Here is a 27,573-nt window from a genome sequence, read left to right as displayed (position 1 = left end):
ATTCGGATAGGTAATACATTATTCAGAACATTATATGGTATTTTTATAGACCATCCAACATACAGCATAAAACAAAATGTTTCACTTACCAAATCCATTTAAGTATTCAAACATTTATTCAAGTATTTTTAATCTAGAAAAAAGTAATCACTAAAAACTTTGTGCCATGTCTGTAAACTTTATTTTAAAAATTGTGTTAAAAACTAATCATACAGGAATATTTTTATTAATAGGCATAAAAAGTTTGTTCCCCTGTTAAAGGAAAATACATTAGCAACATCTTCCATCAGAGACCATCTTTAAAAAAGTAAAACTTCTAGGTGCTGAAATGTTCTACAGTAGATCTTCTATAGTTCACACTTGTAATCACAGGATTGGAGACCATTTTTTCTACTGTTTTTCTCTAAAATCTGGTAGAGAGTTAGCTGTCTTAAAACAAATGACTTTCAATCATGTGTTACACTACCACAGGTACTTAAAATAGAGTGCACACTGCATTTCACTAACAAAACAAATCTTTTCTACATGTTGCCATACCATTTTTTTCGGTATTTAAGCATAATGTCTTTCAAAGAGAAATACTAAACCCCAGGACTGTAAACATTCACCAAAGATTTCCAGTACTCTGGACAATAGAGATGGCTCAGATGCCACTCAATTGTTCCTATTTGTATGAATGCTGTCATGACTATTGTTAAGAAACAATCAGTCAGAAGGCAAATTATTACAGATTCACCTGTATTTCTGAAAGAAAGCATGCCTGGAAGTATAATTTTACTCAAAATACCTGAAATAGTCATTCTAATGACCAGAATAAGCACCATTTTTCTAGTTACTCCTTGCCCAAAATATATTCTTCAGTTTTAGCTCAGCAGTATGTGCAAGACATATTTCTTATTAGTATTTAAAAACTATTGGGGACAGGGAAAAGAATGGGGAGGGAAAGGTGTCAGGAAGGAGTTTCAAATCCCTTTCAGGTATACACTCAGAATTCCTATTGATGATAATAGGAACTACTCATGCATACTAAAGGGAAAACCCTAAGGGCCACATGCAACCTTTAATCCGTAGGCACAACTATTACTGATGTCAAGAGAAATCACAGGCAGATTTAAGGCTGTATTCGGCTGTAAGGAATCCAATCTCCTCTTTACCATTCTTTCTATACAGAACAAACATACCAAAATTTCATAAGATAGGAATTGATAAATACAGAACACTTTTGTAGTATTGTTTCCCATATGGTTTGCTAGTCCTATTTACATGGGAAAGTGTCCATGCTTAAAACTGCTATAAAGAAAAACTGCAGCTACAAATTAATTCTTTGAGATGCTGCAATCTTCCCAGAGTAATCCATAGTCTCATTTTCTGACTTCTCCCCAACTTCTTTTTTCATCAGGGTAATTACCACAGTCTTTAAAATTTTGGTCTTGTTCCAAAGGTGGGGAAAAAAAAAAAACTTAAAAGCTATATTCACTGCCACCCACTTTGGGAAAGTCCAGTCTGCAATGAAAATGGGGTTCCTGGTGCTGAAGGATAACTAGGAAATCCATCAGGCTGAGTTGGATAGCTCTCCAAAGCTGAAGCTGAATGTACCTAAAACAGAGTAAGGATCAATTTAAGAAGTTGTTTGTGCTTTAATTGTGTTTTAGTTTTTTTGCAAGGCAATGGGCTTAAATGATTTGTCAAAAGTCAAACAGCTAGGTAATTAAGTGTCTGAGGCCAGATTTGAATTCAGGTTCTCCTGACTCCAGGGCCAGTGCTCTATCCACTGTGTCACCTAGCTGCCCCCTTGCTTTAACTGTTAAGAGAAATACTTTTTTCACTTGAATTTAGTAAATATACAACAAAAGTATAATGAGAGGGAAAAAAATGTTTAGTTGATATAACTTCAATTTGTTTAATTTTTTTAAAATAATGTGCCAATTCTGTAAAAAACGAAAATATTTCACTGATCCAATTTTTATAACAAAAAAAAAAACAACAGAAAATATAGAAACTATTTAACAGGAAAAATGGAGTTAATATACCCAACATTGTCATCATTTTACTTTTTTATTTTATTTTATTTTGGTTTTGGGGGGTAAGTGACTGGCCCAAGGCCACACAACTAGGTAATTATTAAGTTACTGAGGCCGAATTTGAACTCAGGTACTGACTCCAGGGCTGGTGCACTATCTACTGTGCCCCCTAGCCGCCCCTATGTTACCATTTTACAAAGAACAGGGTTTTGAAGGTTTGGGAATGAGCTCAATTACAATTTGTGCTGAAGAGCAGGGATAATAATTACAGAAAAAAAACTTTTATTATTAAAGTTAGAACTTCAAATGCAGTACTAAACTATTACCATTCTAAAGTACTTTCAGGTATGACTGATTACCTGCTGTAAGAGGGCTGACTGTGCAGCTGCATTGTGCTGCAGTTCCTGCAAGGAAGACTGTGAGGGGTTCTGGGAAAATCCAGGTATTCCTGGGAGTGACAAAAGTCCAGGAAAAACAGAATTTCCTGCTGCTTGAAGCCCAGATGACAATCTGAAACAGTCAATTAGGAAAAGTTCATGCACAAGAATAAATGTTTACAAGCTGAATTATATATATATTTGTCAAATATATTTCATGGAAACATTAAAACCTTATGATAGTTTCTGAGAACTAATTGCCAAGTTTTCAATTGCGAAATTACATATGTTCCTAGTTTCCCTATGGTTAACATGCCCAGTTTTTTCCAGAAGGCTGTTCTGAAAGCATTTCTAACTACTCATGGTATATTGTAAGATCACAAAAAAATGGAATAGCACCAAGCAGTTGACTTTGACTTCTACCTAATATAGTTCATTGAGATACAGTTTTTTAAGGGTACACAAGGTTAAAAATGAAGACTTTGATGTCATTCAGAAATAAAAACATACCCAGCTTGTGCAACAAGTGCAGAGTTGAAATTGGAACTAAAGGCGGATGCAAATCCTGGCAATACTGGAGCTGGAGCTGGAGTTGTAACAGTGGCTGGTAATGGTGCAACTGCTGCTACTGTAGAAGAGGCCTGGAAGCCCGGGAAGGAAGGGAGTGCGGGAGTCACTGTTGGAGTGTTGGAGACAGGGAAGCCATGGTAGGAGGGGTTGGATGATGGTAGAGGTCCTTGCGGAACAGAGAAAAGGGACGGGACAGCAGTAGACAAGTTGAGGGGAAATGGTGAGGCTGAGACAGGGGCTGAAGCAGGAAGCCCTGAGATGACAGCTGCAGTCGAACTGGGATGAGGGCCTGATGTGGAAGAAGCTGCTGTAGAAGGGGTGGCTATTAATGAGCCTGGAAGAGAGACTGAAGGATTAAGTGCTGGGTTACTAGCTAGAGGAAAGTTATTGGTCAAAGAAGTGAAAGGAGGAAGAGCAGTAAACACAGGAGCAATTGGTGTGGAAGAACCATGAGGGGTCAAGGAGAGGGGAGCAGAACCATTCAGGGGAGTACTCAAGGAGGAGAGACCTGATAATGTCGGATTAAGGCAAGTGGCTAAACTAACTGGCACTGACGCTGCTGCTGAAGTAAATGCACGACCTAATGCTGCGGACAGGCCTAAAGTGCTATGAGACGGATTAGCAGGATGGGATGGGCCTTTGAAAGCTGAAGGAGTGGGACTGGTGGGCTCAGTTTTTACCATGATATGAATACTTGTAACAACTGGGGTGGCTGGAATCTGCAGCTCTGAATTGCCTGGGTGGGGGCCATGCAAAAGAGAGGCTGAAGAACCACAGCTAACTGGTAGTGCCGTTGCTGATGATGCGGGAGTGGCTAGAGGAGATTGTGCTGGCAAGGAAGGAGGAGTAGAACTTGAATTGGCCACAGAAGGTGACGGAAGCCCCGGGAACATGGCCATGCCTGGGGTAGTGGACCTTTGGGGTGTTGGTGTAGCTGATGGCGTATAGCACTTGTTCATGGAGGAAGCCGGAGAATCAGAATTCTGATTATTAGTGAGAGAAGATAAGGAAGCCAAAGCAGAAGAGTTGATTGAAGTTGTATCATTGGATGTCAGAAATCCTTTTAAGACAGATAGAATAGGATTATTCAGTCCAGGAAGACTGGTAACAGGACCACCAGCAATTACAGAGGGAGCTGGGCTAGATACCACTTGGGGAGTAGGTGTTAAGGACAAAGGAAGCCCTGCAAAAACGGATGATAATGGAGCAGGGTTAAGGTTATTAGTAGAAACAGCTGTAGAAGTAGTAGGAAAAGAGAGGTTGTTAAAAGGAGCAGGTGCAGAAGCAGAAGCAGAAGCAAACGCTTCATTGGGGACAGAAGGAGCACAGGGTGTAACAGAACCCTGTGGGGCAGGAGGAGGAGCAGCTGCAAGACCCAACATAGGAGTCAGGCCAGAAAAAACTGTGGAGATAGGAGCAGAAGTTGTATTATGTATAGATGTAACAGGAACAGTGGGAAGTGAAAGGGTTTTGATGACAGATGCTGTTGGGATTGATGACTGAGGTGTATGGTTTGATGATGAGGCCTGCCCTGGGAACACAGGAAGGACAGGAGTAGATGAGTTCATCCCAGAAATGACTGGAGTTGCTGGTGCTGATGGATGATTTACTGCCTTCACTGGAGATGGGGTAGGGACTGGAGTAGCAACAGGTGTTGAAGGATTAGAACAATGAGGAGAAAAAAGTTGACTTGAGTGGGAGGAAAAAGCTGTGAAGAAATAAAAGGATGAGAATTAGCATCATTTAAGATATAATTTAAGATGTAATAATGAAATGACAGCTTAAAACCTAGAACTGGTAAGTTGCTTGTTTTTTTTTGTATTGTGAACACAAAGCTTAGTTTCTCTCTTTTACACACACACACACACGCGCGTGCGCATGCACGTCTTTAATGTACTATGATCACAAAGAGGCAGAAAAGTACAGTTGGAAATACACCTGAGTAGAAAGCCTTGGAATCAAGTCACAACTCTGATATGTTAGATATGGGACCCTGCTCAAGTCATCTCCCAGAATACCTCAGATCAATGACTGTAAAAAAACAGGATGATTCCTGTACTGCTTAGTTTGAGATGGGAGGTCTGATTCCTTGAGGAGTATCCTAGAGCTGTGATTCTAGTCAAGCAAGAAACTATGAGAATATAAATTAGTTCTAAATAACAAAATCAATTAATTCATCTGTCTTAGAGTAGCTTGAGGGAACTAAGAGATTAAATGACTTGTCCACAGTCATACAGATAGACCTTGAATCCAGGTCTTTCTGTTTCAAGGCTAAGGCTATATCCACTATATCATTCTCCTCATTAGAATCAGTGAATAAAAATTAACAGAATATAACAAGAAAAAACATAGCTATGCTTTCAGTAAATCTGACACTTACTTGAATTTTGAGGTTTTGATGGATTAGAAAGTTCTTCATTTTCTGCAGAGTTAAAAAAATTAAAATGCTTTTAAAATCCCAGAAAACTGTTTTTCTCAATTGATTTAAGATGAAAATCACATGTATATATAATGAGGTCTATGCACTGTTCCTTATGAAAGTCATTCTATTATCTCACAGTAAGGAAATTTCAGATTCTAGAGTAAAAAGGGAGAATAAGGGCCATCTGCAGTGTTCACATTGCTGTTAAAGTCACTATAACATATCCAATGTGTTTAATATACAAAGGACCAGGCCCCTTCTTAGTGCACAAAGAATATGCTTCAGGTATAATAATAAAATGGCTGAAACAGAATTATCATTTGGGTTCCACTGTTCAACACTACTGCCAAAATTATACAGGGCCTTAAAAATCCAGATGGAAAGGACTTAAAAATCAGCTGGGACAGGGCATAATTAATTCCCTTGTAGCTCTCAATCTGTATTCCTAATTTCTTTTTCTTTCTTTTAAAATTTATTCATTTATTTTTCCAACTACATGCATTGATAAGTTTTCAACAGTCATTTTCTTGTAAGGTTTTGAGTTTCACATTTTATTTCCTTTTCCCTTTCCTCCCCCCACCCCAACAGAAAGCAATTAATATAGGTATAATTCTACTATCTAAGTAAGGAGCTCAGGGGGGGCTCCCTCTCCTTAGTCCATTTCCTTTTCTTGATGCTGAGCCAGTGGAATTTAACTTATGAAAAACCAAGATCCCTACTTTCAATGTCATAGCATGTCATCCACAACTATTAAAACAAAATGAAACAAAGCAAAAACATGAAAGAAGTGACTGAATGGAGTTTCATGTAGAGGAAAGTTAGCAAGAACTGGGTTTGAACTGAAGATCCAAAAAAAAAAAAGTTCTTGCTATCATAGTCCTTGGCATTGTCAAATGGTTGAACATTAGAAATTAATATTATTTTATGAGTGGAAATGATATTAAAAGGAGAACCATTACTATTTGCTTTGTTGCTGCACCCTAAGGACCATGGAACCTGTCCATCTGATTTGCAGCTGATAGCTTTCATATGTGATGTCTCCCACATAAAAATATGAGTTCCTCAAGAACAGGAATTTATATCCCCAACAATTAACACAATGCTTTACATATAATAAGCACTTAATGAATGCATTCATTCACATCCATTTCAGACACTTACTCATTGTGTCACCCTGAACAAATAACTGAATTCCTCATGGCTTAGCTTTCTCATCTATAAAATAACTCAGTTGGACTGACAGTCTCTGAAGCCGTTCAGATCTAACTCATGTCCAGTAGATGGCAGTGCTTGTTCAAGCTTCCATAGGAAGGTCTATTCGATCTGATCATCAACCACTTATTTGTCTCAGTGATCTAGGACTGAGGGAAGGATTCCTTTGCTATGGGCACTCTGACTGCAGTCTTAAGCCTGGACATTTCTCAGTATTCATCCAGCAGCCTGACTACTTCCCCTAATCGATTCTTTTGACTCTTCCAATATAATCTTCTTACTCCTGCTGTGGCATTATAGCAATGGACTTCTCAAATCCTTTCCACCTCAGGTTTATGGCAATGACAAAGAGCTGGTCAAATCCTTTTGGAAAGTATCTACTACTCTCAGACTAAGATTACATTAGTTTTTAGGTACTTCCCATCTGGGGCAGCTAGTGGATAGAGCACCAGCCCTGGAGTCAGGAAGACCTGAGTTCAAGTCTAGTCTCAGCTTAATAATTATCTAGCTGTGTGACCTTGGGCAAGTCACTTAACCCCATTGCCTTATAAAAATAAAAAAAGGTACTACTGCCCATCACAAAAACGTATAATGGACATCAAACCCTTTTTATATGATCCAACCATACCTCTAGAGTCCACTACTTGTATGACTGGTTTTAAAAAAAGCCTACAATTAATTATGGTACACTGTATTCATCTTTATGAAACGCCATCCTAACAGATTCTTTTCATCATTAAGTCATTTGAATTATGATACTAATATATGAACAACAGATTCCCATCACCATCTGACAACTGCCATCTATGCCTTCATCTAAGTCACTGATAAAAATGTTGAACATCAACCTTGATGAACTCGCTCATTCCATCAGTGCAACAATCAGGGAGAATTTGGGACTGTCTGTGATGGAGAATCTGTATCCAGAGAAAGTACTGTGGAGCTTGAACAAAGACAAAGACTATTACCTTTAACTTAGGAAAAAAACCCTGATATCTTATTGTCTGATCTTGCTATCTCTTATACTTTATGTTTCTTTCTTATGATTTCTCTCATCACATTCAATTTGGATCAATGTATACCATGGAAACAATGTAAAGAATGGCAAATTGTCTTCTGTGGGGGTAGGGTGGGAGGAGAGAAGCAAGATTTAGGGGAAAAATTGTAAAACTCAAAATAAGTAAAATTTTTTTTAAAAAAAATGTTGAACATCAAAGGGCCAAGGAGAGGTGCTAGGTGGCATATTATAGATATTCATCCAAAAATGACAAAACACATTAATAATAGTTTTGAGTTTTGTCATTTAATTTTTCCCAGCTTCAAAAAACTATAACCTGTAGTCCAGTGGTGGTGGCATATTGACTTAGAACACCAACAATTCACCTTATCAATGTTGAATGGTATTTTACTTATGTTGTTCAACTTTTCCTCTGATATTTTCAAGTTTTGCTGGTCAGGTCTCAGGCAATGAATATAGCCCCTCTACTCTGTCTCCCATCACTGCACTTCATCCTACAGGATAGTACAAGAAGCATCAGATGCTGTGATGAAATCCTCATCACATTCTCTAGCATTCCTCATCCACTAGATTGAAAACCCTGCCTAATTTGGAAATTGAGATTAATCTGGTATCATTTATTCTTGATAAAACCATGCTGATATTTACTGATCACCTTTCTATATCCTTAGGCTAAAATGTTTAAGATGTTCCAACGTAGATTTCAGATACTTAGTATTATCACATCCTCACCAATCTCCTAACTTCTCAAAAGAATAAACTCTGTTTCAGGAATTCTGAGTAGCCCATTTTAAAGCCCTTCAAATCATAAGGCCACAATATGTGACTACATTATCAAAAATAATTTTGTGGATAAAAGAATGATATAATGTTAAGACCTAAAGAATAAGACTGTTACCTGTTGCCACTGGGTTAGGAGTATACGGAGGTGGAGGTGGGACTCCTGGAGCTATAACATTGGCCAGTGGTACCAAACCTGCATTGTTGTAAGCACCTAAAATACAAAAGAAATAAACTTTGTTTCAAAGGAATATAACAAAGCATACAATGAAGTGTTGTTTAATTTCACTCACATCATTACTTGACTTCCAATATTGTTCAAATTGTCAGAGTTTATGGGACTTATGTTATTTCATATACTGGAAAAAGTACTATCATTCCAAAATAAACTGCTTCCAGCTGGGGTAAAATGTAGTAGCCAGTAGGTGTAAATGTATGGTAAAAACTTATGACACTCAGAAATTTTTCCTGAGTACACACATTCAATAACCTCAATATACTATAAATATTTAACAGATGACATAGCACATGCACACAAACAAATGAGAATAAACAGCAGCTTACTTGGTGCAATTGTTGCATGAGGTCGGCAGGGAGGAATAGGATATGGAACGGGTTTGTGTGGATTATATGTTGAAGGAGCCTGAATGAGGACAACACAATTTTAGTAACAAAAGTAACAGAAAATAAAATGTGAACCAGAGCACAAAAATCTGTTCAACTATATTGAGAATCTCCCAGCATGTACATCAGACAGTATCAGGTACACACCCCACCTCCATCGCCCAGTTATCTAGTATCAATGGTGTTGATTTCAGTTTTAATTCTAAAATTCAGTCACTTGATTTCTATATCCTCAAACAAATCACTTAACTGAATGACTCTTAGGATATGAAATATCACATATCAACTTCCTAAATATTAAGTCATTGAAGATAATAATACTCCATAATGTTTTTTACAGCTCTCTGAAAAAGTACTATGACAGAACTAAAAAGGTAATATATATATATAGAATAATTACAACAATGTAAAAAGAGGAAAAAATGTATAATTATACCCATCAAACCCAATAGAAAATGCACCTTCCTCCTTTCTTTGCAGAGGAGGCTTTTACTATGGAATCTAGCACACCTAGCTGATGTGTTAGTTGGTGTAGATGAACTGAAATGGACTGTTTCTGTCCCTTTTTATTAACTACTAGAAGGGAACACTTTCTGGGTAGGGAAAGATGAGGGACCTATTTGGAAAAGATAAAAAAGTCTATCAATACTCACAATCTAATACCCTGAGGCAAAAAGTGAAATTAATATCCAACACCAGTAACAGATTTTTCATGACAAATTAATGAATTTTTGACAAGTGTTCCTGTATCTCAAGATTCCTAAGAATATACTACATTTTCTATTCCATACATACTGGTTTACATGGGCCAAGTATCCGTGCAGCTATTCCTTTGCCTTCGTTTGTACAATCTTCACTATCCTTTTTGATAGGGAATCCCTATAAAAAGAAAATTAGTTATTCAGAATTACAATATTCTTCATATAGAAGATAGTAGAACAGTAGTGATATGGTAAAAGAAAAACAAAATTGGGTTGAGGGAATCAGAAGATATGAGTTCAAAGCTTATCTCTGACCCTGCCCTAGAAATAAAAAATTTGATACGGTTACATACAAATAACTTATTTTTTTTTTCTTTTACCTACAAAGAATACTACATTTAGCATCAGGGCACTGGATTTGAATCTCAGCACTGACACTATGTGATCATAAGCAAGCTCATTTTTCAATTGATTGAAGGTTAACATGTCCATTCCATCAAGTCTAAGAAATAGGGTTTTTTAATCCTGCTTCATTCAACAAAAAGAAATATTCTTTTTCCTTAAATAATTGAGGGTCTCTGATTTAAGTGTAGGTTTTTTTTTTTAACTAAACAGACTCTAGGAAATGGTTTTCAACAGCTTTTGTGGCCAATTTTTTGTGGCCAAAAATATTAATATCCTCAGTCAATATGAGTTATCAACATTACTCTGAATTTTAGCCCATCCTTCATTGACCCTGTTCAGAACTCACTTCTACCAAGAAGCTTTCCCTAATTCTTCACTTTATATTTGCAACATAAAATTACTTTCAGTAACTGAAAATGACCCCTGAAATATATTTTTAAAAAATACTAATAGTTATCTGGTCTCAGACTTAATAGCTGTGTGACTCTGGGCAAGTCACTGAACCCTGCTTGCCTTGGTTTCCTTATCCATACAATGAGCTGGAGAAGGCATGAGTGGAATGACTGAACAAAAACAATTTGTTTCTTATATCTATGAAGAAAACAGGGGATTGGAATGAGAGCAGTAAATAAGCAGAAAGGAACCAGTGAATTCCAATTCTGAACTACCAGGATGCATATTAAAAATGAACTTGTAATTTTGAGGACATAATCTCCTTCATGTATACATTTTTCCCACCAAACATTTTCTTTACAAATTACAACATTTTTTAAACTTGTTCTTTATCTACAAGAGCTTCATATAATTATAATTTGCTTACTGGAAAAGTTCCATTTATCTGACTGGGTTTTCCTTTAGGATAAGGGTTACCAGGAATCATTCCACAAGAAGATATCATGGCATGAGGAGCTTTACAACCTCCCTTTAAAGCCTGCAATAAAGTCAAAAAAGAAATAAAAATGAGATTCTTTGGAAACTTCCACCTTCTTTTCAAACAGTTATTACCTGAATGTGTAATAAATTAACATTTAGATAAAAGTGATTAATAAGTGTATAATAATCCAAAAGAACAGAAGATGAGACACTAATGTCTCATAATTAAGAGAACAAAGCATCAAAAAAAAGCTGCATGATGATATCTAGGATTCCACTGTAAAAACATTTAATTAATCATTAAATTTTTCTTCTCATAATCACTAAAAAAATAATAAAATGACATTATTACTTTGGGAAAGTTTTTCTTTGTGAAACTCAGTTGTCACCTGTAAGATCAGGGGAAAGAGAGATTGGATGATTTTCTAGATCACTTTTAAAGATATAGCTTCTTGGAACTCTAATTAAATCCAAAAACATATGCACTTGTTTAAATAAAAACCTCTTTAAATTTACCTGCTCAAGAATTCTTCTACATCTCTTCTTTTCAGACATGTTGATCCTAAAAAGATCTTCAATAAGGCGACAATTCTGTGCATCAATAATATTCCTACCAAGAAAATAAAATTTGTGTTATTTGAAGCTCCAACTATACTATAAAACAATCTTTGTTTAGAGAGATATAATTCTTTTTCATATGCCATTGGGAAGAAATAACATTGAATAGTAAATGTTCAATTTATATGTATATGTGTGTTTGTGTGTATTTATAAATCCAACTTAAAGAGATTTATTTTATAACGAATACAAAATATAGCTTTGCATAATTGTAATCAATTAAATGAAAAGGATAGGATAAAGTGTGTACTCCCTCTACACTCCTCTCCAGAGGTGGGAGGCACATAGATGTGGAACACTGCATAAATTGTCAGGTTTTTTTTTTTGTTTAAATGTATCATAACTTTGCTTTCCAGTTATTTTTCTTTCTTTGTTTAAAATACTTTTTGTTATTCGAGATGGTTTGCTGGATGAGAGGAGGGAAAAGGGTACAGGGGAAAATTTAGGCAAAATTAAAACAAAAGATAACAATAAAATTTTATTTTTAAGACAGAAACAAATGATGCTTCTTTTCTATCAATTTCTCTTTCTTCTATAGCATTCAATTGTTTATAAAGAGCTTTTCCTACAATTTGGCTTTTAAAAACCCTGAAATACAAAGGGACAGACCTAATACTAGCAAATGCCCAGGACCTCAAAGTAATCAGGTGACCAAGACTGACTGGGCTCTTGGATGTACAACCAGAGCAACTGAGCAAGTCATTTAACTTTTCTGGTTTTTTTTCTTTTCCCCCCTACTATAAAAAGAAGGGGTTGAATCAGAAGACAAGTTCTTTACTGTCCTATGAAGTTAATATATAATAGAATACAGTCATATTTTCTTAGTTAGTGTTCTGGGAAGCAGAAGCATTCAATATTAAGAATTCAAGGGGGCGTCTAGGTGGCACAATGGCTAGAGCACTGGCCCTGGAGGAGTCAGGAGTACCTGAGTTCAAATCCAGTCTCAGATTAATTACCTAGCTGTGTGACCTTGGGCCAGTCACTAAACCCCACTGCCTTGCCAAAAAAAAAAAGAATCCCCAAAGAAATATGCAGACAGAAACAATGCTAATTTCATAATCCAGTTTTATGGTTTCAATTTGGGGACTTAATATAGAAAGGGTTCTATAATAAGCAAAATGGCTTTCCCTAGAAGGAATCATGATTCTTTCTTGCTAAACATCATCTAGCACTGTTTAAAATTCATGGATATTATAAGAAACATTTACTAACTTCCTTAATAGACTAATTGAAATCTCTTCATCTGAAACAAACAAACAAACAAAAAAAGAATTACTCACGAAGCCAATAATTCAAGAGCAACCAGTTTATCTTTGCTGAAGGTAAAGCAGTTGAGGATGTTGACCATTTTTACTGCAGGAACAGCTACCATTTTCTAGTATAAAAATAAAAAAAGGTATGAGACAAGTCATAGTATTTATTCTCCTGTACTAGCTGTGACCCTGGACAAGTCACTTCTGTCTCTGAATGTTTAAGTTTCCTCATCTGTAAAAAGTATTAGTCTAGGTGACTCTCAAAGTTTCTATTCATCTCTAGATCTTTGATCCTATGATGTCCCCTCACTATTCTATGCCGTTGTCTTGTTATGATTAAAATTGCATCAACTTTATCAAAATATCATTACTGCAAGGAAAAAGAAAACATGGTTAGAAATATTTATGGAACAATAGTAAGTCAAAATATTTTTTAAAATCTAAAAATGTAATTCTTTTATGCCTGAAACTGAAGAGCTGAATCAGATGAACAAAGAAATTTAAATTACTTATATGATTCTAGTGCAGGCTCCATTGTTGGTTCATCATCCCCATTTTAACTGATTAGCCAACTTAAATTTCAGAGTTAAACCAGTGGGCGGGTTCCTTTCTACTGAGGGACTCTAGTCTCTATATGTAAAATGAAGGGATTGGGGGTAAGCACATTATGTCTTCTGTTTCAGTATATGGACTTTGTAACCAACAAGTTGTTTTATCTGGGAAAGCTATCTATTCTCTGACACTCAGTTTTTCAAACTGTCAAGTAAAAATGTTTAAATTTAATAATACCTAAGACTTCTTGGAGCTCTTAAAAAATAGTTCTGTATACCCATATGAAATCAATAATTGGGGGTGGTATCCGATTTAAATATATTATCATAATTATAATTAACATATATATCATATAACATTATAGTATGGATATTGTTACATTAATAAACATAAATTTAAGAATGGAATATTTCCATAGGTCACATGACTATTTGATGATAGGGTAAACACACAAAAAGTCATTTGAGTCACTCTGCAAAAGATTTCTTTAGAGCAAAAGTTCCCCAGTCTTGTGGTACCTCTCCATTTTCTTTGATCTTTCAAATATCATTGACAGTTGCTTAGCGCTCCTGTCAATTCTTTCAGGATCTGAGAACATATTTCTCTTGAGTCAAGTGACTTATATTCATCAAGGGTGACAGAGTATACTTTTACTATCTTACTTATCTTAGGCATCAATGTTGGCCATTTTTGTTCTCTAATTTCCACTGTAAAGGGCATTTTCCTTTGCAGAGAAAACTTACACAAAATAGGAATTAGACAGTTCTTCAATTTCTCTATTGTTATTTATCATCATCCCACGTAATCCAAGAAAGATCCCATTCCTTCTTTAATTTTTCTTTTACCATCAATAACATCCACACCACACCTTTATAGTGTCCTTAGTTTTCCTTGCTAGCCTCAGCTCATTTGTATAGAGCACTTCAGACTCTTTTTATAAGACCATGCCATGCCCTTCTATTTATTTTTTTTTCAACCTGGCTTTGCTTCCATCTTCTATAATTTCTTTCAAATGTCTAAGTGGTTGGTAACCTTCTGCATTGGTCTCTTCAGATAAATTGAATTTTTATTCTTATTGGAATTGTCCTTTGTCTCTTCACACTCAGAAGTGTCTTTGAGTATCTTCAATCTCTCCTGTCTTGCCATGATACATTTTAATGCAAAGGATTACTATCTCTTTCCTCAGGACATTTTGATATCATAAATTGTGGATGGAATTTCCATTTTTTCTGCCCAGTAAGAAAGAATCAGGTCTACTATAGAATTTTCCCTTGTTGGTTCCACAATGTTTTAAAGCATGAAATTATCCCTAAGGTAAATCAAAAAGTTATTAGCTATTATGCTTTTTATGGAGAATTCAAGATGTCTACAAATACAAATATCATGCTTCAAGGTCAAGTTTGTGTGTGATCCATTTACTAAACTCATCTATTCTCTTTCTATCAAAGTAGTTCAGTGACTTGTCTTGGTCTATAATAAACATCAATGACCATATCAAACTCTCTGCTCTGATTTGTATCCTGATATTCTCCATCAGCTATCATTCCCTTCATTGGTTCTGAATCCTTTATTGTTATACTATTCTATTCCACCTATCACTTCCTTTCATCCATCCCATTTCCTTCTATCTACATCTAGAGCCACAGTACAGTCATGGTCTCAACAGCATCAAAATTCAATGATACTAGAGACATTAGTTGTTCACTTGCCTACTCTAGGACTGTGAACTCTGGCTCCTTTTTGAATTGGTTTTTCTTCTTTGTGGTTCTCTCTCTAGTATCTACCTGTGGGGGCACAAATTTTTCTCATGATCCGTCCTTTAAAGTTTTTTGATTAAATTAGCAACACATTTACCACATACACTCTACCCAGTCTTTTTAGGGGGTGCTCCATTCCTTGCTAGGAACCCTAGATTGTATGCTGTATGGTGCCAATACTGTCTCACATGGGCAAGTAAAGGAAATGACAGATTTCTTTCCCACTCCTGAGTGTGACATTGTAGAAGGTAACATTAGTCATAAAGTCAGAGGGCACAATTTAAGTATAGGCCATGCTACTGTTAGCTATAATGTCTCAGGGAATTTATATACTTTTAGGAGCTTCAGTTCCTCATCTCTATAATGAGAGTAATGGATTAGATAAACATTAGTGTTTTTTTTTTTCAGATCTAGAGACATAATTCTAAGACTTCATGAAGTGTATAAATTACAATTTATATTGTTCTGAATAAAAGTCAGCTTTTTCAAAATGGGACAAACAAATTTAAAGTCATTTTGCTTTGATAACACAAGTTCAAACTGGCTAGAATTCAAAGATCAATGGAATAACAGGGCAAGATTTTGTAACAAAGTTGAAATTTGAGTCATATATTCTAAGAAAAGGGAACAAAGTGAACACTTACATGTTGTAATGCTTTCACTGCCTTCAGCTGGGGTTCAGCCCAAGAGAAGTATCTCAGTAATTCAACTACCTTAAAAAAAAAAAGATAATTTTACATATATGGGTCCAAAGAAAAATCAACTATCCTTGAAAATATTTTCTGTGTGAGTTTTATGACTATTTTTATACCATTTCTACTGTATGCCCCACAGTCAGACTAGAATCATGGTCTAGGGTCTGGAGTTCAATTAAGGTATAAAGTACAGGATATACTGCAAGAAAAATGTCTGTTTATTATCTAGATTCAATAACTGAAGGGGAAACTGAATATAAACATTAAATAAGAAAATTTTAAAAAAAGTTTTAAAGACTAAAGAGACTTTGTAACAAAGATAACTTTGCAATCAAATCAATGCTCCAGTTCAAGGGTCAAAATTTGAACTAGTGAAATATATTATATGGCCTTAATACCAAGGTCTACTTCCCCCAAAGCATAAGCAACAGGGATATTTCTGAAAAATATAGAGGAAAAGTAACATAGATTATGTCTTTTAGGGAAGGAGAGGAGGGTAAGGGTGGGTAGGATTATACCACTTGGAGAAAGAAGAGAGGGAAAAGCACTTTGTAATAACAATGCTGAAAATGGGTTCATCATCCAAAATGGGTGGTTTAAATAAATTTTTTTTTTTTAGGTTTTTGCAAGGCAAATGGGGTTAAGTGGCTTGCCCAAGGCCACACAGCTAGGTAATTATTAAGTGTCTGAGACCGGATTTGAACCCAGGTACTCTCGACTCCAAGGCCGGTGCTTTATCCACTACGCCACCTAGCCACCCTGGTTTAAATAAATTTTGCAATACAGTAATGCAATGATTATATAATATCATTATCATTATTGAGGCAGCACTACGTGACAGAGTGCTAAAGCTAGATCTGAAAGAAGAAATCCTGAGGTTAAATTCAGCCTCAGAAGCTCACTAAATTATGTGGGCAAGTTACTGAACCTCAGTCAGCCTCAGTTTTCTCAATTTTAAGATAATAATAATAGCACTACTTCCTAAGGTTGTATTTTATCTTCGCTGCCTTGCATTAATAGTAGCTTAATTTGTTCCCTTTCCTTCCCCTTTTACCTTTCTTTAGCCTACAAAGACCCTGAAAACTTTTCAACTGAAACAATGCCAAAATAGTAAAAAACCTGGGTCCTAATCTTAAATTGACAACTATTTGTATGACTTTACAATACAATGTAGTTCCTCTACACATTATTCCATTCTTATTCGCCACTAGGGGAAAGAGTGTGAACAAATCAAATTACTGAAGCATTCTTGTTACTTGAATGAAGACACTTTATAAATGAGATCATATAAATATGCAATCTTCTAGGTACTTGGATGTTAAGAATGCATTCACCTGAATTGTCAGTATAGCGAAAGCCATCATCTGGAACCTGACTAATCAGAATACTTCACAACCTAGCATCTTAAATAAAAATCTTCTATCTTCTAAACTACTCAGCCAATCAAAATAGGTCAGATAATACTCAACTGTCTTTGATAATAGCTAAATAGAACACATCTATGGGAAAAAATAAAGAACATTTTCTTAAAATTCTACATCCATAAGGCTTTTGGGAACACTTAAAACAAAGTTTTATTAGAAAAGAAAGCTAAAGGACTTTCTCCTAAGGAGAAACTGAATAACATACTCTAGGACTGTGAACTCTGGCTCCTTTTTGAATTGGTTTTAAACTGCAGAACCAATCTAAAGTTGTCCCAGAATTACTAACTAGAATAAATCTTGAAGCTGAAATCAGTTCTTCTCCTTTATCTTCCCACATATCTCAACCAATCCCTTCAAAAAAAGAAACAAACAAAACTGAAGTTCTCACAGGTTTAAAGTTCAGAGGTAAAGAGTAGAAATTCTCAGAAAAGTTTGAGAATGTTAGATAAACAAGTTAAGTTGCAACATTTCCAACTATTGGAATACTTTTTATTAACTAAATCTATATATGCAATTTTCCTTTGCTAAACAAATCAAAGACTATTTCAGATACATACTTCCATCAGTGGCCTAAGAGTTATTATTCTAAAGAATATATTTTATTGGACCAACATAACCCTTAGCCTATTTTCAGATAATTTCTGTCATGTGTTCATTTCCTTCTAGTAATAAATCTGACAATAGTGATTGAACTATGTTATTAGGCTTAGAACGATTAGATTAAGTCTGGGAATTTATAAATCATTTCTAATATTGTGACTATCCTGGAAGTCAACGTTTCAATACCATAAATCATGCTGCTTCTATTATGGTACCTCCCAACAAGATGGAAACAATTTTAAAGGCCTTAGAATACATAGCAGTAAATTAACCGGGGCTCATGAGGTATGTAGACTTTTATATGACAATATGTTACAAAAATAGCTTCAATGCTAAAAACAAACAAAAAAATTGAACAGTACCTGTTCACTAGAGAAGTATCCATGCACATATTCAATTGCTTTTAATTTGTATTCTGTCAAAAAGGCCTAAAAAAAAAAACCACACACATAAGTTTCTGTTAAATATGTAAACAGTACAAATGATAAGCACCCATGAAAATTGACCTATTCAATATCATTGAGTATGCCTCGACATCACTGAGCATCAGATCACATAGAAACGCAAGAGTTGGTAGGTCACATAACAATAACAACTAGTATTTATATAGTGCTCAAAGTCTGCAAAGTACTCTACAAATATTATCTCATTTAATCTCACAATGACCCTGTGCTGTTCTTATTTCCATTTACAGTGAGGAAACTGAGGCAAGCAGAGTTATGAAATTATTTGCCAGGGTCACACAACTAGTTAATTGTCAGAAGAATGATTTGTGCTCAGATTTTCCCAAGACCAGGTCCAGTGAACACCTAGTAGCTTGGCTTGTACCTGCATAGGAATCCTATACCTATAACCACCCTGACAGGTCTAGGTCAACTAATCTCAGTCTGAAAATCTTTAACAGCATGGAACCCACCACTTCTTAAAGCTATTATTTTTATTTTTTGATAGCTGTGATGAGAAACATGTCATTATATATGGCTGAAATCATCTTGCTAAAACTTCTACCCACTTCTTAGTCCACCACAAATTCCCCAAGCTTGCCAGTAGGCTCATTAGAATCAAGAATCCCATGTTAAAGTTTCAAAGCTTTCATCAAGTAATCATCGCTCTCTCAAATTCTGGTAAGATATTTATAAATCCAAATAGAAAGATTTGAACTTCTGCATATTCTAAGAATTTGAACACAGATGACCTCTAGCTTAAAAATGAAAATTTGTAAGGTATTTGTCTGAAACTTGGAATGAATAAAATGATAAGTGGTGGACATCATAGTTTAAAAATAGAGGACTTCTGGGGGTAGCTAGATGGCACAGTGGATACAGTACTAGTCCTGAATTCAAATTTGACCTCAGACACTTAATAATTACCTAGTTGTATGACTTTGGGCAAATTACTTAACCCCATTGCCTTGCAAAAACAAAAACAACAAAAAAGGCTTCTGTTGACTAGCCTAGAAAACCAGAAATCATGCTGTAACTGGTTATGGTAAAATGAATTTTGAATTAATAATCTCTAAATTGTCAAAATATTTTGTTTGTTTTTTGTATCTTTTAAAAAAACCAGTCTATCCTACTTTTGCAAATAGTGTAAATCTGATTACTGAGTATTTGTTTCTAATGAAATACAATTGTATCATTAGAAGTTTACCAAAAATACAATTGAAAGTCTAAAATTGGGCAGAAATCAAGGACATAAATGGGGCACATGGGTCACAGTCACCCCAAGGAAAGTATTAAAAAGGTGTGTGTGTGTGTGTGTGTGTGTGTAAAGAAAGTAGTTCTGAGGATAACAATAAAAGATTATCCTGCTCCATTCTTCAATGTTGTGTTTAGTATCCTGTCAGTCAAGAGTAATATTCAAAACATGGATTTTTTTTCAACACTCCACACTCATTCAAGCACTCATATCAACCTACTACTGGGTCAACTTCAATTCACTTTTTTATTCAACTTTGAATTAAGTTTATTAATTAGGTGTGAAAGACAGGATCCTTTATAATTTCAAGAATTTCATCTTTAAAGAACATTTACTTCCCCCCCAAAAGCATCATCCTTTTTTAAAAAGCCTTCCTTAGAAGTATTCCACATCCAAGCAACATTAAATAGTGTATAGATAATATCTGTGATTTCAAGGTCCTGAATTGGGTATTTGTGAAAGATCAACAATAAAAAAATACACAAACATATTTTAAACATACCATATACTATGAAAAAATCATTTTTTAAATTAATATAGACTTGAATTTCCATGTGTTAAATCAGCATGGTACAGCAGAAATTGGAGTAGGGTTACTGAGTTTGAATCCTACTCTGTTATTTTTCTCTGAGACTTGTGATAAAAATCAATCATATCACCTTAGTTTATCTACCAGTAAAGCAAAGGCACTAGACTAGATTTTCTTTAATGTTTCTATCTTCTTAGTGTTCAACAACCTAAAATATAGTTAGATGGGAAGAAAAAAAAATGGAAGATATCAGGTAGTAAAAAAAGTCATTCTTTTTTTCTAAGAAGCAGAGACTGATTAAATTTTCTGATGCACCTGCATCAGGGATATTTAAGAGTTCTCTAAGAGGTTTTTAGGTGATAGTAAGTGTTAGAGGTGATATGATTGTCACCTATAGCAAAAGTATTGGCTGACCCAGGTCTGAATCATTAATGAAAAACACTGGTCCAAGGAACTAAAAGTTACATCATCAAGCAAATAAGAATTATGATTATTTTGTCTAACAAAAGTACACTTGGAAATTTGTGTCTTGTATTTTTTATTGTGACTCAATACTAATTAATTAGCTAATTGAACATTTTAGAGGCAAAAACAAAAGATCATAGCTATTTTACTTCTTATGTCTTTGGTCTAAACAACTTGGAAGAGATCAAAGATCATCTGGTCCAATCTGTACAGAAATCCCTCAAATATTTCTATCAAATGGTTATTCAAACTCCACTCCAACAAGGACAGGAACTCCTACATCTGCTAAAGCCATTCATTTCACTTTCATAAGCATTTATTTATTGACTGTTATGGCTCTTACACCAGGATGTTCTGTGAAATGTGAAGATATATAGACCAAATCATTATCTTCAAGTAAATTCCTTGAGACATCATTAATAACTTCAAGATTTAAACAATCCAGGATAAAAAAAAATTCACAAGAGTATGTTGTGCATTCCCAAATGAAGTTGAACAGAATAACTACTATTGGATGACTGGTGAAGGTAGTACTGAAGGATGGGTAGGGTTTAGATAAGGGAGCGGTAGAGAGAAGGGCAATGAGAAAGAAAAAAGGACAAGAGCAAGCTAGCTAGAATTTTTTTCTTTTTTTAGTTTTTGCAAGGTAATGGGGTTAAGTGACTTGCTGAAGGCCACATAAATTGGGTAATTAAGTGCCTGAGGTCAAATTTGAACTCAGGTCCTCTGGATTCCAGGGCGAACTAAGTTGCCCTGAAAATTTGTTTTACTTAGCTTTTATTAGTTTCATTAAAATTATAATAGTTTCTCCACACTGCCTCAATCCCAGAAGGTTGTGAAATAGAGTTCTGAGCAATGGTAAGGTAGAGTCCATAGCAAAATGTGGCCAGAAAATAATTGTTATACATTGAGTTATTATAGAAGATGGATGTGTTAATAGAGAATTAACACTAAAGTATGACAAAACTTTAGATACTGGTATTATTACCTTCTCTAAGAGGGAAGTGAAACAAATCTAGTTCAGTTCAAATCTAGCTTTGTCAATTATTTATTAACAATGTAATCTCTAACTTTGCTAGGTTTTAATTTCCTTAACTGCAAAAATGATGGACTTGAAGTAAAAACAAAGATCCCTTCCAATCCCAAAATTCTAGTTTCTTTTGATTATGAGATGTTCTTTATCATTTGCCAAGTGAAGATCTTACGATAAAATTTCCTGATGTTTGACCAGTTTATAGATCTTGGTTTTTGCTGACTTTTCAATAGAAGGAATGCAGTATCCATTCCAAGTCTTCATCTTTCTATGAAGTAGAATAATATCCCAATGAGCTGACTTACAGCTTCTCAGAAGACATATGTCTTAGGATCTATTTTTTGTTCAATCTTTCATTTTAGAGATGAGAAAAGCATCAGAGGTGACATATCTAGCTGCTGTCCAAGCCAAGACTAGGAATCAAGTCTACAAATTTCTAGTCCAGTTTCTTTCTACTATCACCATTCCATATTTAATTTTTCCATTTCTCATAGTCAATGGAGATCTATTTGAAGTAATATGTTCAGATTTTGTATGGGGTGGGGAAGAATATACTACAAAATAACTAAAATCTAATGCTCTACTGACAAGGGGTACAGTTATGAAGGAATTTTTACTTAAGTTCATATTTCTTTAATATACCTGACAGTTACAATAGTTTACTTACAAAATGTATAGTAATATTAAGTTAGTACACATGCCTGCTCTCCAAAGCAACACTGCAGAGTTCAAGGTACATTAGTAGTGAAGTTGGATAGGAAAACAGAACAAGGTTTACATTCGCCATTGGTGACCAAGAATCCTCACTTCTTCCTGGACTAATTTTTTACAAAGACATACTGTTCAGTTATTCAATTTGATAGTTAAGTTAAAAAACAGAATACACATCTTCATTAGTTTGCCTCAAGTATTAAGAAATCCAGAAACATCTCAATAGTGAATAACAACAAAGTGGCATTGGAATTAGCTCTAGATCCTGGGCTTCAATAAGGAACTTGATTTCACCCCTTTGGAATCCAAAGTGTGAATGTCTGAATCATTTTGCAATATGGAGTCCCTCTACAGAATGGCTAGGTGATACACTGGATAGTCAGACTCGTCTTCCTGGGTTTAAATCCAGTTTAAATCAGTTTCTTGAGTTTTTAAATCCAGCATTTTGACCTGACAAACCAGAAGGAACTAAGTTTTTTGTTACAGAAAAACATTAAAAGATACAATTTAACAACATAATATAATAGTTTCTCCTTAGAAAAAAAGAAAGATGAACAAATTGAAATTTCTTAGAAAAAAAGATCTTCTCTTATATTTTTCATAGCTAGTACAAGATAAATTTAGTGTAAGATTGACTCCTTACTCAATGCCTAACTTCAGTGAAATGCTACTATTATCCCCATTTTACAGATGAGAAAACTAAGGTTTTGAGGGTTTGGTTTAAGTAACTTATTTGGGGTCACCCAACAACTAATTTATTTCTAGAGGGAGGATTGAACTGAGAGCTTCCAGACTCTAGAGGTTATGCTTCAGCTAGCTGGTTCCTCAGAGTAGCTTGCATTTAGTTCTGAAGGATTTAAAGTTTGTTTAAATAGAGTTTGACTATTAAGTATGGTTTGGGTTCTAAACTCTATGACCCCTATAAAGTGCTAATCTTACTGTGATCACTATCTGTCTTCTGTTTTCATGTCTATTTCAAATCCTTTTTTTGCTTAAGATATATTTCTTGTGGAGAAAGATTATTTTACAGGCTAAAAATTCTAGTTTGGAACCAATCAAATAAATTTTAAAAAAATTTACAGGAAAAGTTATGACTTCAGTTTCCACCATAATAATTTTGATGTTTACTAGACCTAAGGTTGCCTCTTTCTTAAGTGTGTGTGTGTGGGGGGGGAATTTGTAATTCAAATAAGCTGGCTAAGTAAATGCTTAGCTAGAACTCATTTAAGTTCTTTTGGAAATATTCCTTTATGAACAATTGATATGCTAATTACTAATCAGTCTTATTCATTGAAGCATAGATACTTGAAGTTTGCTTGGACTACTTTTGAATTTATGGATTTGAAAGTTTCAATATTTTTCCAGAAAGAATTGCAGTTTTTTTTAAAGTGCTCTATAATCAAAATATTTGGGGGTACCTGAAATTTGGAGTGCATAGAAGGTCTCCCAAAGTGTTTAATTTGATTGGAAAGTAATGACTTTACTTAAATGCACAGTTTAACACAAGAGTTAAAATATGACCAAGCTTCTGGTGAACAGATTTGGTATCTTAAGACTAAGTGACTTGCCCATGGTCATGCAATTCCTGTCTGTTTTTTCCTCTATAAATAGGAATAATAACTTTACAAGATAGATGTGAGAAATTCCTAGCAAATCTTAAAGCACTGTACACATTTGTTGTTTTACAAATAATTCATGTAATAAGGTTTTATTCTTCTCTACTCTTATTCTTCCTCCCCCTCCTCTCGGTTGTTGAAGCTCCTAATTAATGCTGAATTAGGAGCTGTGAGGAAAACTCTTGGAGTTTTTGAAAGTAGAAGTGATCTACAAATCCAGTGCAAGAAACATGTATTATATACATACTTGCCAATTTAAGATTAGTGTAGGTGCTGAGACTTTTTAAAAAATGACCTGTCCTCAAGTTGCTTACTATCTTACTGGTGGTAAGACTAGTGGAAGAGGCTGTGAAAAATTAGAGTTGACTATCAGCTTGAACCAGTTTAGCAAATGGAAGCAAAGTATTAGGCCATCAGCCAGTTAAAACTGTTTGGCTTTTGGTTTATGCATTTGCTTTGTTTTTACAGCTGATGTCAGCTAAGGACTTTAAAGAAATCTAAAGAAAATGGAAGTTTTATTTGGGATATTTGGTTTGAGAAGCACTTTGGGGAATCAGGCTGTTGGAACAAGGTACTTAAAGTAGTACAGAGTCAAAGGATCTGCATTCAAATCCCATTTATGAAGCTTACTGTGTGAACTTGGAGAAGCCTCTTTTACCACCATGGGGTTTTGTTTCCTTTGTAAAGGAGGAGTTTGGGCAAAATGGACTCTGAGATCCCTTCTAGGTCTAGATCTGTAAAGCTCTTAAGGCTTTGGGGACCTGGGCTAACAATTGGAGCCAGGGTAAGACAAGTTTTCCATGGTCTTTGTTGTAGGACCTAGAAGTCAGAATAGTCCTCTTTTATTATTACTCAACTTCTTTAACATCATCATGACTTTCAGAGACTTCTGTAAGGTAGTCTAACATTATTAAATAGTGAAACAAGTATGGAATTTTGAGTTGAAAACCTGACTTTGATATCTAGCTTCAGTGAATATGGGCGCCTCACTTAAAACACACTTAAACCTCAGTTTCTTCATCTATAAAATAAGGTTTTTAGAATAAAAAGACAAGATAATGTATGTAAAATAATTTGTAAACTTTTTTTAAAAAGTTTCTCAAAACCATTTAAAGCCATTAAATATATTTCTATTTTGATAAAACATTGATATAGTGGAAAAATTCTGAGTTTCCAACATGTTTTACAAAAGAACTTCAGGAATCCTGATTAGTTAGAACCTTCATCTAAGTAGACAGAGAGAATTATGTGGTTTAGTTTTTTTCAATCATATTTGACTCTTGATGACTCCATTTGGGATTTTCTTGACAAAGATACTGGAGTGGTTTGCCAATTCCTTCTCCAGCTCGAGAGACTTGCCCAGAGTCACACAGCTAGTAAGTATCTGAAACTGGATTTAAACTCAAGAGAAGGAATTGGGCTATCCAGTGTATCACCTAGTCATTCTATAGAGGGAATTCAAATTGCAAAATGATGTAGACAGGGTGAAATCAAATGGCCTTATTGAAACCCAGAACCTAAAGCTAATTCCAATGTCCCTTCCCTAGTATTCACTATTTAGATATTCCTGTATTTCTTAATAGATGAGGCAAGCTAGTGATTATATACTCTGTTTCCTCAAATTCACTATTAAACTGAATAACTAAACAGTGTGTCTATCACAATTACTTCAGGAAGAAGTGAGGATTCTGGATTCCCAATGGTGAATTTAAACCTTATTCAGTTTTCCTATCCAATCTCATTACCTTGAACTCTTCAGTGAGCAGTGATGCTTTGGAGAGTAGACACATAGACTAACACACTTTAATATTACTATATATCTTAAAATTAAAATATTTTAACCAAGTATATTAAGACATATGAACTTAAGTGAAAATTCCTTCATAACTGTACCCCTCGCCAGTAGAGTATTGTATTTTAGTAATTTCTGCAATATAAATTATTCTTCCTCTACCCCATACAAAATCTGAACATAACACTTAGCTTAGAGTAGATGTCCATTTAATATGAGAAATGGAAAAATTAACTCCTTTAGGTTTTTTTGCAAGACAATGGGGTTAAGTGGCTTGCCCAAGGCCACCCAGCTAGGTAATTATTAAGTGTCTGAGGTCGGATTTGAACTCAGGTATTCCTGACTCAAGGGCTGGCGCTCTATCCACTACACCACCTAGCTGCCCTGGAAAAATAACCTCTTGAAGTTATGGAATGGTGATAATAGAAAGAAACTGGACTAGAAATTTGCCTTGAATCCTAGTCTTGGTTTGGACAGCAACTAGATGTTACTTCTGGTACTGTTCTCTTGGCTTAATCTTGGAAGTGGGAAAAGGTATTAAAACGTTTTGGGGTGTCCAGCTGGGTGGCCTTGGGCAAGCCACTTAACATCATTAACTTGCAAAAAAAAAACAGTTTTGGTGCATGAGCATCAAACATTCTTAGGTAATCACATTTAAGAACTCGCTAAAACTAAGGCAACTATTAGTTTTGGGGACATTGTTTCTTCAAAATTTGAAGGTCTTATTGGAAATGAAACAAGACTCCTAGCCCACTTTCTTTCATTTTTTTTTTTAGGACATCATGAGGTTAGACTGATTTGCCCCCACCCAAGGCAATGGGGTTAAGTGGCTTGCCCCGAGGCCACATAAGGTAATTATCAAGTGTCTGAGGCCCGATTTTGAATTCAGGTGCTCTGTGCCACCTTAGCCGACCCCCCCTTTTTTTTCTTTTATATATATATATATATATATATATATATATATATATATATATATATATTTTTTTTTTTTTTGCAAAATGTGGTCCTGGAGTCAGGAGAATCTGAGTTCAAATCCGTCCTCAGACACTTCACAATTACCCAGCTGTGTGACCTTGGAAATCCAAAAAAGAAACAATAGATATTTTTTTCAATAGGACGGTGCTCCCAGCGGGAGGAACAGGAGGAGACCTTTGAGTAATGCACCATTTAGACTGTGGCCGAGATCTACGTGGGTTGACGTGTGATAACACGCTTAGCCATGCGAGTCCCCATATGCACACACAAGAACGCAGACATGTCACACACACTTCGAAGTGAAACAAGCCCGAATCCTCCGCACGCAGACACACAGGGGCATCCCGCCTCAGGCCCCGCCGCTCCGGGGCCGGCCCAGCCCAGGCAGCCCCGCTCCGGCTCCGGGGCCGGCCCAGCCCAGGCAGCGCCGCTCCGGCTCCGGCCCAGCCCAGGCAGCCCCGCTCCGGGCACCGCTCCGGCTCCGGCCCAGCCCAGGCAGCCCCGCTCCGGGCACCGCTCCGGCGCCGGCCCAGCCCAGGCAGCCCCGCTCCGGGCACCGCTCCGGGGCCGGCCCAGCCCAGGCAGCCCCGCTCCGGCTCCGGCCCAGCCCAGGCAGCCCCGCTTCGGCTCCGGGGCCGGGCCAGGACAGGCAGCGCCGCTCCGGCTCCGGGGCCGGCCCAGCCCAGGCAGCCCCGCTCCGGACGAGCCGCCGCTCTCACCTTCCTGATCTCGTCCAGCACCGTTTCGAAGGACTTTTTGTCCATCTTGCGCGCGGCCCGGCCCCGGTCAGGCTCTCAGCACCGGCATCCGTCCCCCTCCTCCCGGCGCCGGAGCCGCCGCGGCCGCGGCATC

The 27,573-nt window shown here is 36.0% G+C and overlaps 1 protein-coding gene across 2 annotated transcripts; it reads right to left on the bottom strand.

Moving 5' to 3' along the window:
* Nucleotides 1–15: 15 nt before the first annotated feature.
* Nucleotides 16–27,573, bottom strand: PROSER1 (proline and serine rich 1). Of its 2 annotated transcripts, XM_074217228.1 has the most exons (13): nt 27,441–27,573; nt 18,265–18,330; nt 15,828–15,896; nt 12,902–12,996; nt 11,520–11,613; nt 10,951–11,061; nt 9,820–9,903; nt 8,965–9,043; nt 8,519–8,614; nt 5,349–5,390; nt 2,909–4,676; nt 2,381–2,531; nt 17–1,596 (listed from the first exon to the last, which is right to left on the bottom strand). In XM_074217228.1, the coding sequence occupies exons 1-13, from the start codon at nt 27,483–27,485 to the stop codon at nt 1,474–1,476; spliced, it is 2,823 nt and encodes a 940-aa protein (XP_074073329.1). In that variant the 5' UTR covers nt 27,486–27,573; the 3' UTR covers nt 17–1,473. The 2 variants fall into 2 exon arrangements, with proteins under 2 accessions (XP_074073330.1, XP_074073329.1); XM_074217229.1 differs by lacking the exon at nt 18,265–18,330 and having other exon boundaries at nt 16–1,596.

Source organism: Macrotis lagotis, chromosome 1, assembly GCF_037893015.1.
Source record: "Macrotis lagotis isolate mMagLag1 chromosome 1, bilby.v1.9.chrom.fasta, whole genome shotgun sequence".
NCBI lineage: Eukaryota > Metazoa > Chordata > Mammalia > Peramelemorphia > Peramelidae > Macrotis > Macrotis lagotis.
The sequence above is the reverse complement of the archived record's forward strand: the minus strand, read 5'-3'. Positions and strand labels throughout refer to the sequence as shown.

Coding starts and splice junctions, on each gene's coding strand:
- PROSER1 (XM_074217228.1), bottom strand. CDS start 27,485: ATGGACAAAAAGTCCTTCGAAACGGTGCTGGACGAGATCAGGAAG. Junction 12,997..15,827: donor CAGTGAAAGCATTACAACAT/GTAAGTGTTCAC, acceptor TTTTTATACTAG/AAAATGGTAGCTGTTCCTGC. Junction 11,062..11,519: donor GTAGAAGAATTCTTGAGCAG/GTAAATTTAAAG, acceptor ACTTTATTGCAG/GCTTTAAAGGGAGGTTGTAA.